General features: G+C 44.3%; 1 protein-coding gene across 6 annotated transcripts in view; it reads right to left on the reverse strand.

Moving 5' to 3' along the window:
* Positions 1-14,468, reverse strand: part of CHD1 (chromodomain helicase DNA binding protein 1) — a 290,764-nt gene that overhangs the window by 139,477 nt on the left and 136,819 nt on the right. For all 6 annotated transcript variants that reach the window (XM_063964069.1, XM_063964066.1, XM_063964068.1 and 3 more), the window contains 2 exons: positions 5,045-5,261; positions 3,896-3,985 (listed from right to left, as the gene is read on the reverse strand). In XM_063964069.1, coding sequence (XP_063820139.1) covers positions 3,896-3,985; positions 5,045-5,261 — 307 coding nt within the window. The remainder of the gene's footprint in view (positions 1-3,895; positions 3,986-5,044; positions 5,262-14,468) is intronic.

Genomic DNA, 14,468 nt, shown 5'->3' on the forward strand with positions numbered 1-14,468 from the left:
TTTTCCTTATACATGCGCACCCTCGTGTCGGGAACAGAGGGGTCGTCTGTGATATGCAAAACATCTTTTATTGCAATAATCATATACTGAATAGTTTTTGCCACCCTAGGGTGCAATCTAGCATCATCATAGTCGACACTGGAATCAGAGTCCGTGTCGGTATCTGTGTCCACCATTTGTGACAAGGGACGCTTTGAGACCCTGACGGGCCCTGTGAGTCGGACCAATGCGTGGAGTGACCCCCTGATGTCTCCCTGGATTCTGCTTTGTCTAGCGTCTTATGCAATGATGCTACACTTGCATTTAACATATGCCACATATCCATCCATTCCTGAGTCGGCACTACCGACGGCACTACCGACGGGGACACACCACTCATCTCCACCTCCTCCTTTGATAAGCCTTACGCTTCAGACATGCCGACACGCACGTACCGACCCCCCACACACACAGGGATATAACTATACGGGGACAATTCCCCAACCAGGCCCTTTGGAGAGACAGAGAGAGAGTATGCCAGCACACACCCAGCGCCAAACTGACACTGGAAAACCCAGATAGTGTGTGTATGTATATGTATATATATATATATACCAGGTGTGTTGGAAAATCCAACAGGGGGCACTCACCAGTTTTACACATGAGTGTAACTGGCATGCTGTCTGGATGTCCTCTCTGATTGTCCTGAGAAAGGCCCTATGGGTCGAAACGTCGACACACTACTGGTGATTAAGATGTATCAATAAAACCTTTATTATCATTATGGACTGGTGAGTGCCCTCTGTTGGATTTTCCAACACACCTGGTATATGTGAAACCTTTCCTTTGGGGTTATCATGAGGAGCACCCCACGGCGATGACATATTGGACGTGAGTGCGGACACCTTTATGGATATATAGATATATATATATATATATATATATATATATATATATATATATATATATATATATATATAGATATATATATATATATATATATATATATAGATAGATATATATATATATATATATATAGATCCAGAGAAGTTGCACTCGCATACTGAACTGTCACAACTGCTGGGGTGCAATAGCCAGTAGAGAAAGTGACAAGGAACGCACTCACCAGGCTTCTTCAAGTAGTGAAAATGAGATTTCTTTAATTCAGCTCACATAGTTTACAGGGTCAGAGTCAACGTTTCGGTCCTCTATGGAACCTTTGTCAAGACCAAAATTTTAGGCAGCCTAAAATTTTGGTCTTGACAAAGGTTCCATAGAGGACCGAAACGTTGACTCTGACCCTGTAAACTATGTGAGCTGAATTAAAGAAATCTCATTTTCACTATTGAAGAAGCCTGGTGAATGCGTTCCTTGTCACTTTCTCTCTCTCTCTATATATATATATATATATATATATATATATATATATATATATATATCTCCAATGCTATTCCCACTCACTGCGCTTGAAATGTGCCCCCCTCCTCTCTTTTTTTCAGCCCTCTGATGCGTTCAGCAGGGGAGAGTCCGGGGAGCCAGCGTTCTCTGCAGCTTCTGTGGAGAAAATGGCACTGGTTAGTGCTGAGGGATCAAGCTCCGCCCCCTCCAGCGGCTTCGGTCCCGCTTCAATTTCATAAAAATGGCGGGGGATTGTCTATTTGCTGCCTCCGCAGCCTAATATATATATATATTTGTGCCAAAAACGAGGTTTATTGCTGCCCAGGGCGCCGCCGCCCCCCCCCCCCCCCCTGCACCCATCTGTGCCTGTGTGTGTTGTGTGGGAGTCTTCTGCCGCCCTGAAGTGTTCTTTTCTTCTCATACTCACCCGGCTTCTATCTTCCGGCTCTGCGAGGAGGACGGCGGCGCGGCTCCGGGACGAACCCCAGGGTGAGACCTGTGTTCCGACTCCCTCTGGACCTAATGGTGTCCAGTAGCCTAAGAAGCAGATCCTATCATTTAAGTAGGTCTGCTTCTCTCTCCTCAGTCCCACGATGCAGGGAGTCTGTTGCCAGCAGTGCTCCCTGAAAATAAAAAACCTAACAAAATTCTTTTACACAGAAAACTCAGGAAAGCTTCCTGTAATGCACCCTATCTCCTCTGGGCACAAAATCTAACTGAGGTCTGGAGGAGGGGCATAGAGGGAGGAGCCAGTGCACACCCATACTAAAAGTTCTTTATAGGTGCCCATGTCTCCTGCGGAGCCCGTCTATACCCCATGGTCCTTACGGAGTCCCCAGCATCCTCTAGGACGTAAGAGAAAGATGCCCTGGTGGTCTATTGGGGTTAGGAGACAATATCGGCACAAATGCCAGCACCGCCGATGGGCTACCTGACCGTTGGTGAAAGCTACGATGTGTGTGGCTCCCTGTAATCAGGGAGCCGCTTTACCTGTCCCAGAAATGTCTGGCTGCGGCTCACCTGCTGTGCACGCTGGAGCCTGCCCGAAGACGCTGACTCAGTCACCAGTGCTGCGGTCACCAGCACTGGGTGTCAGAGCATCAGTGATGTCCTATAGGATGCTGACACACTGCCTGCTCAAAGTAAAATAAAAAGAAATAAAAAACTATATTGAAGCTGCTTAATGGCAGTTCTGTAGGCACCAAATTAAAAACTTGAACTCCAGTGGATGGGAGTGAGGTATAGGGGAGAGGCAGCCTGGTGCCCAGACTCCAGTCCACCATCAATACCCAGTGTAAAGCCTGTGTCCCCTATGGATGAAATAGAAATGAAACATTTTTGCATGTGGATTCTGGGGAAGATGATCTTGACTTTTTGAGGTGGTAATATTCAATAAGTTCCAGTTTGAACTCAAGTTGAAGTGTAAGATGTCTCCCTGTATGGTTAAGTCTGTCCCTGAGAGCACATCAATCTCTTGTTTGGTGGTTGAGGGTTGAGAACATCAATCAAGGGTGTGCCTTTATCACTTGGGATTCAATGCTGTTCACAATTCGAGGATTGGGAAGTGCTCACACTTCAGGATGGTTTACAAAATCTTTGAATTCCAATGGAACCAAGACCTGAGCCTTCTATGCCCATGAAATCGCTACCACTCAAGAAAAGAAAACTCTTCATATATGTGGCAATGTACCATTTTCACTGTATCGATGTGAAAATAGCTTGTTTTGGAAAAGGCACAACACTTCTTACCTAAAAGTTGAAATCACAAAACATCTGTTCTGTATTCTTAAAGCTTCTATCCTGGTTATAGTGGGGGAGATTCAAATGTTTGAAAAGTCAGATGGGAGTCTGTTTTTGCCTATTTAATAGATAGGAAAAACAGACACCCAACTGACTTTTCAAACAATTGAATATCCCCCAGTGACTCAACTTCAATAGTTACGGGAGACATAATTGCCATCAGGGAAACAAATTTTAATGTTATCCATCCTAAAACACTTATGGATGCACTGTTTGGTACCACAACATATGTTGATGGAGGAACAACAATTCTTTTTTTACTTTTTGGGGGAAATTATCAATTCGAAAGCCAATTTGGACCTGAGATAAACACACAGTGCTGACTCCTGTAACTTGAAGTTGGGTAAAACAAGATGTATACCAAGCCCATTTTGTAGAAAACCAATGATGTCTAGCATTGCTGTCTCAGATATATCCACTTTGGATTAACACAATAAAAACAAATTTCTCCAAATTCTAATAATGCAATTTACAGAACCTCCTTTCAGGACCAAAAGAAAAATCTGCACCACCCAGCACATGGTCTGGTACGGTTACCTGCCTAATGGTGACGTTGCAGTGCAGGGGCCTAGAGACAATAAAATAGTCACTAATTTGTATAGAACCAAATAAAATAAAAGAATGAACAGTTTAAAGATTAACACGTTAATGTCAAACACCCAGATAAACAAGCATAGCAATTATAAAACAAGAGTAGCAGTCTCCAAACATTACTTACTTTATCCTTAAGTAGGATCTCATATGTTGTTAAAATAACATTGAATTTTAATCTCTTTGTCTGTGGGTGCATCCACTCATGAGTTCTGATCTGAAATAAGAGCCAAAGAACACAAAAGACTATATAACAGGCGTCAATTAAAAACTCCAAATGATGTTATGTTAAATTTATTTTTATTTGAAACCGTACAGGGAAGGGATTGGACGATGCCAGAGAGGAGAAAATGTGCACTGAAGGGAGAAGAGGGTCCAAGAAATGTAGCACCAATGATTCACTAAACAGAGTTATTTTCCACTTTAAGGAAAAGGTTCCCCCTCTTCCTCCATTCTGGTCTTGTTTCTTCCTATTGCTTAATCTCTTGCTACACCTTACCCCAATGCAATGGACAGATAAATTCAGGGACTTCGCCACGCTGCTTCCCAAACCCTGTAAATGGAGCGGGCGTGGAAAGCAGTGGGGCAATGTTCCTGTGCTGAGTTGCTGGTAACACAGACTCTTTCAAGCTTCATTGAGGAATCAGATTTCAGACTTATTTCTTTATAGAAACCCTAGGAAAGCCCTCAGTGAGAAGCTGTCAGCATAAGACAAAAACTGGAAATGTTTGTTAAAAATTTACATAAAATGGTTTGAAATAGAAAGTGCTCGCTAAGAAATAGCTCTGAAAATAACGCGTCACCACAAATCACGTCTGTTCAAGCAAACCCTAAAGACACTGGGAAACCAGCGAATATTGTGTTTTGGATTTGCAAAAAACACAAAAAAGTTTGTGATAAAAAAATACATAAAAAATCTGTATAGTGGAATATTATTATTATTATTTTATTTGGGAGGGGGTAGGTCTATGCTGGGGATACCAGCATAGACTGCAGCAGCTGGGTGGATCTATTATGACAAGGCAGGACAGCACAGTATAATTGTAATACAGATGCATAAAAGAGGCATTTTAAGGCTTAAGTGAAAGATGCACACAACAGTGTTAACTAGCCTACGAGTTCCTCTCTTTGGTATTGTCTGGTTAAGTTTGATCATACTACAAGGTTTGTTGTTCATAAATGGATTTACAAGACTTGATGGCCAAATATAAGAGGTTTCAAACAATGTTACAAATTAAAAAATATATATTTTTCCACATTAACTTGTTTAACTTACCACATTTCTGCTGTTAATATCACCCAAGTAAACAGCAGCATTCATTAAAGGAGCCCAAATCTGAATCTCTCTTTGCCAGGATGTTAAAGTAGAAAGAGGAACGACAATCAGAAACGGTCCATACAGCTGATGTTCATGGAACAAATAATTTAGGAAAGAAATGGTCTGAATAGTTTTTCCCAATCCCATTTCATCCGCAAGAATGCAACTGTTTCCTCTGCAAAAAAAAAAATTGATAACATTTATTTTTTGGTCACTTACAGTGCATCCAGAAACTATTCACAGCGCTTCACTTTTTCCACAATTTGTTATATTTACAGCCTTATTCCAGATTGGAATAAATTCATTTTTCCCCTCAAAATTCTTGTTGTATAATCTGTTTTTATTGAAAAGAATACAGACTTGTACCAGCATGTAAACACATATGAACATCAGTCAACGGCATAATAAAGCGTTATATTTAAACATAAACAAGATAGTAGCCGAGTGTTCAATATATCCAAAGTCTGCACTAACATTTTTGAGATAAGAAACATTATAGAACACAGATACAGAACGAGAAAAAGAAAATAACATAGAAGAAAGGTGACTGAGCCGAGAATGCAGAGAAGAGGAGGGAAGAATATGTGAAATGAACAGATAGATTCAAACATGTTGGCCCGGGACATATGCCAAATAGCAAACAACAAATAAGTTCCCACCTCCCGTCTCATTTCACAGAAGAAATATAAGTCTTGTACGACTCAGAGGTCTTATATTCTATCCAAGGCAACCACATAGCAATAAACTCAGAGCGTCTATCCCCAGCACTCAATAATATATCTTCCATATTCATGTAATAGTCTAGTCTGGAGAACCAGGTATACCGTGTAGGAGGACTAGAGGACCTCCACAGAGTGGGAATTACTGCCCATGCGGCATTGCCAAGGTGTCGTAGTAGAGATGATTTATAGGGAGAGAGTGGGGTACTGGAATGGTTCAATAACCAAAAAGCCGGGTAAGATGGGACAGGAGCATGCAGGATATCACCGGAAATGGAAAGTACGTCGTCCCAGAAAGTTTTAATAAGGGGACAGGTCCCACCAGATGTGCACCAAAGAGCCTAGGTCCCTATGGCACCTCCAGCAGGCAGGAGAGATAGATGGGGAAATGGCGTGGAGGAGGGTAGGGTGCCTGTACCATCTCATCAGAATCTTATATTGTGTTTCTCTGACCTGTATGCATATGGAACTCTTATGGGCTTTAAGAAAAATAGAGTCCCAATCCCTGTCTGAGAGTGAGATGTTCAGATCTCTTTCCCATTTCTGGGTGAAAAGAGGAGGGGTCGAGGAGTCAGACGCACATAGGAGCTTATACAGGGTGGACACAGTATGTAGGAGGTTTAGGGGCGCAACACACATTTTTTCAAATGCGGTCAGCTCCCGGGACGCCCGACGGTACATATTATCCGTGTATAGAAAGTGTCGAACCTGCAAGAACTTCCAGAAGTCTGCCTGCGGGATCTCCCATTTCGCTCGAATCTCCGAGAATTGCTTATTCCCGGACGGGTGAACTAGCTGGCCTACCCTAAAAAGTCCCTCCAGCGCCCAGTTTTGGTAATACCCCAGAGAGAGGCCAGGTAGGAAAGTCGGGTTGCTCAAAAAGGAGGTAAGGGGGCCAAAGACAGAGGAGATGTATGATCGTCGTCTTATCCCTTTCCAAAAGGCGAGCGTAGGAGAAACAGTCGGGTGAGGCTGCGGGAGTTTGGGCAAGGTCGGGAGCCAAGGGAAAATTTCAGGGTACAGATGGACACATAGACCCTCCAAGACCACCCATTGTTTGACCTCCCGACTCCTGGTCCAATCCAAGACCCTGTTTAAGAGGCTTGCATGGTAATAGGTTTTGATATCTGGGAGTTGGAACCCACCTTTTTTAGGCGGGCGAGTCAGAATAGATCTACCAATTCTGGGCCTCTTACGGCGCCAAATAAATTGTTGGATCAAGGATCTTACAGTCTGGAACCAGGAGTCCGGGATTCGAATTGGTAAGGTCTGGAGGAGATAGAGCAATTTGGGTAATGTGTTCATCTTTACAACATTGATTCTGCCTAGCCACGAAAGATTATGGTGTTGCCATCTGCAATAGTCATTTCTAATGGCCTGGAGAATAGGGTGGAAATTCAGGGACAGCAGACGTGATGAGTCGCTGGAAAGCTGGACTCCCAGGTATGTAATGTGAGAGTCTCTCCATATAAAATGGAAAGTGGATTTCAAATCAGTTAAGATCGTTTCGGGGGTTGAGAAATGAAGGGCATAGGATTTAGATGTGTTGACTTTAAAACCTGAGAGTGAGCTGAAGGTGTCCAATTCACCTATTAGGTTAGGAAGTGAAAAAACAATTTGGAACAGCGCTTAGCATTTAATAAAAACTTTTTTTATTTTATTGTCAATAAAATTAAATCAAATATAAAAAATAATAATAAATAATAAATGATAATATATATATGAAAATACGGGAATTATATAATTGTACAATTACCGGCCGGATTTCTTATACTATACAATCATTCCATAAAACAATTAATATGTATATAATACACAACTGTTGCACACAGCATGAATTTTAAAATAATTATATATTAAAGCACAGCAGGATAACTCCACTAATTGGAAAAACTTCTTACGATGACAGATATAACTTAGCAGGCGTCCCTGCGCTGTATAATGTCACTTATATTATCCGTTTGGTTTGAAGGAACAAAAATATATATATATGAGATAAATTATATCTTTAATTGCTGAATGATTCCAAGCCGTCCTAAAGCCGTAGATGACAACACAATGATTGGACAATTCTTGGATAATTTATCCTTCCTTTAAGAAGCAAAATGAAGCAACAGTCTCTATGTGAAGTATAAGGGAGTTCTGATGTGAAAATGTCCATGTATCAGCACGGCGGCATGATCAAGAACTATTGCGTGGATGTAACAATATGAAACTCCCCCTATCCCCAGGTGCCGCACCAACCTCTATATTGTGATGTTATATGCCTCAGATGAAGGAGAATCCTCCTAATTCCCCCTTAGCACTGGGGTCCGGAAAACCGGGTACTGAGATGTGCGGTGTTTTAGAGGCAGTCGGCGTCTCCTGTAGTGAATGAATGAATGAGCCGGCCGGCTATAACTCACTTGTCATCACATACGCGTTTCTCCGCCTTCATGTATCCTTCATGTATCCTCGGCGGCTTCCTCAGTACACACTGTGTGCAACAGTTGTGTATTATATACATATTCATTGTTTTATGGAATGATTGTATAGTATAAGAAATCCGGCCGGTAATTGTACAATTATATAATTCCCGTATTTTCATATATATATTATCATTTATTATTTATTATTATTTTTTATATTTGATTTAATTTTATTGACAATAAAATAAAAAAAGTTTTTATTAAATGCTAAGCGCTGTTCCAAATTGTTTTTTCTTGTTTCAAATTAATTGGAGGCTTACAAACCAGGCCCCAGGAATGTGCGGCTAGCGTTTAATTTAAACATCAGCGCCCAATTTTGTTTTTGTTCTTTGCTTCTTCATAAATAGGTTAGGAAGTGAGTGGGCAGGTTGTGTGACAGTCGTCAGCAGGTCATCTGCAAATAGAGCAAGTTTATATTCTATGTTACCTACTTGGAGCCCCTTAATATCGTCATTCGCTCTAATAGCCCTGGCCAAGGCTTCAATACAAAGAACGAAAATCAGGGGGGACAAAGGGCAGCCCTGTCTCGTTCCATTATTTATAAAGTTGTTGTCAGAAAGACTCCCATTAACCCGCACTTTAGCCGGTGGCTGTGTATAGAGTGATAATATTCTATGGAGGGCTCGTGGGCCCAACCCAATGTGCTCCAGCACCGCCCTCATGAAGTCCCAATTTACTCTGTCGAATGCCTTTTCGGCGTCTGTAGACAGCAACACAGTAGGTGTCCTGCTGCTTGAGGCCAGATGTATAAGGTTGAGGATTTTTGTCGTATTATCTTTTGCTTCACGGCCAGGGACAAAGCCTACCTGGTCGCTGTGAATGAGTGATGGGAGAAACTCGTTCAATCTAAGAGCCATCAATTTCGCAAAAAGTTTGAGATCCAAATTTAGCAGGGAAATGGGCCTGTAACTGGAGCACACTGAGGGGTCCTTTCCCTGTTTAGGGATCACAGTAATGTGGGCCTCCAGTGACTAACGTGAGAAGTGGGTTTCAGCGGAGATGGAGTTGAAGGCCTGTAATAATTTGGGGGCGAGAGTCTCCTTAAGGGTCTTATAATAGGTGGCTGTAAAACCATCCGGGCCCGGGCTTTTACATAGGGGTGCGGTGGAGATAATGTGTTCCACCTCAGGTAAGGTGAAAGGTGCTTCCAGGGAGTCACGATCGGAGATTGACAACTGAGGGAACGCCACTTTAGCTAAGTATTTCCTGGATCTCAACATATTAGAAAGGGGATCATGGGCCGGAGAAGGGTCACCTAGGTTGTATAAAGTATTATAATAATTTTGAAAGCACGCTGCAATCCCCGGAGTCTTAAAGCATACGGAGCCCGCGCTATTTTTCATTGAGGGAATAAAAGAGGCCATTCTCTGGGATCTAAGTGCCTGTGCCAGCAGGCGTCCCGGTTTATTTCCCCACTTATAGTATTTGCTGTTACATTTACGCAAAGAGGCTTGGGTTTTATAATCGAGGGTTGTCCGGAGGTGCGTCCGGGCTTCGGACAGCTCCACCAAATCGGAGGGAGACAGGGAGGATTTGTGGCGGGTCTCTAAGGAATTAATTTTATGCAGTAGTGCGGTGATTAAAGCCAGTCTATTTTTCTTCATAAAAGAGCCTAATTGAATCAATTTACCCCGTATAACACATTTGTGGGCCTCCCAGATCGTGATTTTGGATAAATCCCCTGTATCGTTAATGTCAAAATAATCAGATAGCGTCTTATCTAGTTCTGATTTGCAATACTCATCATATAGGAGGGATTCATTAAGGCGCCAGGTCCAAGGACCAGGGGTTTGAGAGGAGGTTGAGAGAGACAAGAATACCGGGGCATGGTCTGACCAAGCAATGGAATCAATAGAGGCATCCATTATTAAGGGGAGGTGTGCGTGGCTCAAAAACAAATAGTCTAGGCGTGAGTAAACCTGATGTGGCTGTGAGAAGAATGAGAAGTCTCTGTCAGCGGGATGTGTGACCCGCCAAGAGTCAGCTAGTTGAAATTTGTGGAAGGCCTTCCTAACTTGTCTATGTTTTTGTTCAGAGAACTTAAGGGCTGGCGGGGAGGTATCAATGGAGGGGTCCATGGACCAGTTTAAGTCACCTCCCAAAACTACAATACCCGTCATGAGGGCTTCAAGTCGGGGAAGTTGGGACCGAAAGATGGACAGTTGGCCCTGGTTTGGAGCATAGAGGGCTATGAGAGTGTACGCCTGAGAAAATATTTTGCATTGGACCACCAGCAATCTCCCTGGAACTAGTTTATGGACAGAGACATCGGTAACTTGGAGGGCTTTAGAGAAAAGTATAGCGACCCCTTTAGATTTACTTTCAGGATTGTTGGAGTAGAAGGCAAGGGGGAATCTATGATTTACTAAAGAGGGCCTGCGAGCAGAGATCTTAAAGTGTGTCTCCTGAATCAGAGCCACATCTACTCCGTCTGATCGCAGCGTCCGAAATAATTGGGACCGTTTCTCGGGGATGTTAAGCCCTTTGGAGTTAATCGAGGTGAATTTAAGTATACCCGGGGCAGACATCAAATCGTATCATAACACAGGATAGCAGAACACTCGGACAGTTCACCAAAGAAAATAAAAAAAACAGTAAAAGAGAGAAAGATAGAAAATAAAGCAAGTCACAGAAAATAGAAACATCATGAACAAAGAAACACCCGCAATGGGGGAGCAGGTAAGTATATATACCAGCATCCCCATAGGGCACAGCGGCCGTGTGCGGGACCAGGGCAAGGGAGTCATCCCTACAGGCACTACATTTGTCATAAACATTGTAAGGGAAAGATAAAAAACTAAAAGAAAAATCGTAGTAAACATCAGTATTAACCAGCAGCAACAACTAACTATCTCTCAGTAAAGTCATAGTACTAAACTCCAGGTCTGTAGAAGAAACCGGGGGGGATACAGTGAAACGAAGCAGTAGAGGCGCGAGGCCACACAAGACGTGTCCCACCCGGCATGTCACAGTTGGAGTGTTCATCTCTCCTGAAGAAAACAAAAATGTTCAGTTGGCAGAGCAGTGATGAGCAGTATTTTCAGGTAGGGGTGGAATCCTGGCATGCGGGAAGGAGTTTTGAAGATTTCTTCTGAGAACCACCTACAACTTGCCATGGCGCTCCACTCCCCGCAGGTTGGGGCGGGTGCAGATCCGGGAGTATGAAGTCCCAGTCCGGGATCTGTGGGAGACCGAGACCGGAGCGGTCAGGCGGGGTATGGAGTGTGTGTAACTTTCCCGAAGCTGATACCTGTAGGCTGAAAGGGAAACCCCATCGGTACTTCAGATGTCGCTTGCGGAGTTCCTCTGTAAGGGGGCGGAGGATCTTTCTTTGTTGAAGCGTATGCCAGGAGAGATCCTGAAAGATGGAAATTGGGTCGCCATTGAAGACCAAGTCATCCAGGTGACGCACTTTACTCATAATTTCCTCCTTCTGAGAGTAATAATTATTTATTTATTTATTACCAGTTATTTATATAGCGCACACATATTCCGCAGCGCTTTACAGAGAATATTTGGCCATTCACATCAGTCCCTGCCCCAGTGGAGCTTACAATCTATATTCCCTATCACATATACACATTCATACTAGGGTTAATTTTGGTGGGAGCCAATTAACCTACCAGTATATTTTTGGATTGTGGGAGGAAACCGGAGAACCCGGAGGAAACCCACGCAAGTACGAGGAGAATATACAAACTCCACACAGTTAGGGCCATGGTAGGAATCGAACCCCTGACCTCAGTGCTGTGAGGCAGTAATGCTAACCATTACACCATCCGTATCGGCATATGACATCTCGGGGTCGGTCGGAAGGGAGCCCTCTCGGTTTGAGGGCACGGTGGGCTCTGTCGAAGGTTATGACGTTAGCCGGGTCCTTACCCAGAATTGCGTTGAATATTTTCGTCAAGGCATCTACTAGGCCTGTCTGGGGGACATCCTCAGGGATACCTCTCACCCGGACATTGTTTCTCCTACCTCTATTGTCCAAATCCAATACACGGGTCCGCAGCGATCGGATTTCATCCGACTGAGCTTTAATAACATCTGTTAAGGACCCCATAAAAGCATCGGCAGAGTCACGATGGTCTTCCAGTGTGGTCACCCTATCTGAAAGCTACGAGATGTCATGTTTGATAGATGCCAGCTCTCTTCGCATGGTGTCTTGGAGGTCCTGCTTAGTTGGGAGCGTTTTGATAAACTGCAGGATGTCTCGAAGAGTGGTATCGCTGTGGGCGTGTGAGGCAGGTTGCTCCATCGCTGATGGGGAGGCAGAGGAGGTGGAATGACAGGAAGAAGTGCTTGAGGGGCAGAGGTCTCCAGAAAGCTTTGCGGGTGTAGGTTGTAGGAACGATCTCATTCCCGGATGGGTAGCGGTCTCCTTAGATTGTGTAGTATTACATTTCTTTTTCCCGGATCTGACCATGCTTAGAAGAGGATAGGTGGGTAAATGATAGCAAGAGATGGCGTGACCATAAGCTCGGTGCTGCTCAGTACGCTGCGAAGTGCCTACAGCATGGTGACTCCCAGTGGAATGGCACTACCACGCCATTAATCAATTTCCGCCAGTAAGATAACGAGCAGTATTCTCTTTTTCTTTTTTTTCCGAATCTGACCATGCTGAGAGGAGGACAGATATTTGAACGTGATCACGTGCTTGAGAGACTAAATGCAATGGTACTGCTCAGTACGCTGATAAGTGCCTACAGCGTGGTGACTCCCAATGGAATGGCACTAGCACGCCATTAATCAAATTGTAGCTGGTAGGGCGTCAAGTACACATTGGGCATCATGTTCCGTATCCCAAGGAAGGAGAGGGCGGGTGCAGGACAACCGTGTCTCCGACTCACAATAGACGTCCCGAGACAATTTGCAAAAGCTGTCAGGCAGGTGTAAATGCAATAGAATCACAGCTATAAGCCTGTGTATCTGGAAGAGCCACTAGGGGGAGCTCCAACCCAGAACACAAACCTCACATGGCAGATCCACTGTGTAATGGGAGAGGAACCAGCAGTAAGTAGTAATTGCACAGGCACAGTACTTATCTTAATGATAATCAATAGCCCTCCCACACACAGTGGGGCAGAAAAATATATTGGGTAACAGCAGCAGTGGGGGCAATGGAGGGGTCTCACCCAGTCATCGGCTCGGCTCCAGGCTGCAGCAGTGTCCTCCCAGTGCAGGGATAAGATGGCCGCCTGCAGTATATTCAGGCGAGGGAGACTGCTGTGGGCAGTGACCCCCGCACCTATGCGCACCCCAGGAGTAGGTAGAACGGGTGTAGTGGCCAGGGAAGGACCCAGATCCGTGCGCCGGGCTCAGCCGCAGCAGCGTTACGTGACGCGCCCGGAGGTCGGAGCTGCGGCCGCCGCCGCCGCGTTTGGCCGTGCAGGCAGGGAGAGGAGACGCTTTACAGCAGCAGAGCCGCTGCGGATGACAGTCTCCTCTTGAAGTAGCGGTAAGCTGCGGAGGGGGTCCGGGATGGGAGAGGTGTCCGGCTCCACCGAGGGCGGGTCCAGCAGGGTAGAAGGGAAAATTTAGTCCCCGGCTCCCAGACAGGGAACAGGCCGCAACCTGCAGAGGGGTAGGAGACCCCCCCCCCCCCCCCCGGCTCCGCGAACCCGGTTCCCGTGACAGGGGAGGTTTCCAGGCACCAAGTAGGTTGTATGTGGATGCGGGATGGGGGGACAGAGCCACTAGAAAGGGGTCTTTTAGGCTGATCCAGCAGGAGCTCTCTCAAAGCCTGTGTGCATTCAATGACCGCCAAGCCACGCCCCCCCCTCAAAATTCTACACACAATACCCCATAACGACAACGTGAAAAAAGTTTTGAGATTTTTGATACTTTATTAAAAATAAAAAACTAAGATATCACATGTACATAAGTATTCACAGCCTTTGGCATGAAGCTTAAAATTGAGCTCAGGTGCATCCTGTTTCCACTGATCATCCATGAGATGTTCCTACAGCTTAATTGCGGTCCAATAAGGAAGGAATAGAAGCGCTCACGGCACTAACGGCAATGCACTTTATAGAAAATTGTCAAAGGAGCCGAAATGGAACACAAAAAAATAAAATTTAATATAAAACAATTCATATACAATAATATTCAATTGTGTAAAGAGCATTTTAAAAAGATTAATAGCAACAGTGTATTGAAGGAATGTTGTAAATGTCCCTATACATATAGTTAGTG

The sequence above is a fragment of the Pseudophryne corroboree genome, chromosome 1 (genome assembly GCF_028390025.1).
Source record: "Pseudophryne corroboree isolate aPseCor3 chromosome 1, aPseCor3.hap2, whole genome shotgun sequence".
Classification (NCBI taxonomy): Eukaryota; Metazoa; Chordata; class Amphibia; order Anura; family Myobatrachidae; genus Pseudophryne; species Pseudophryne corroboree.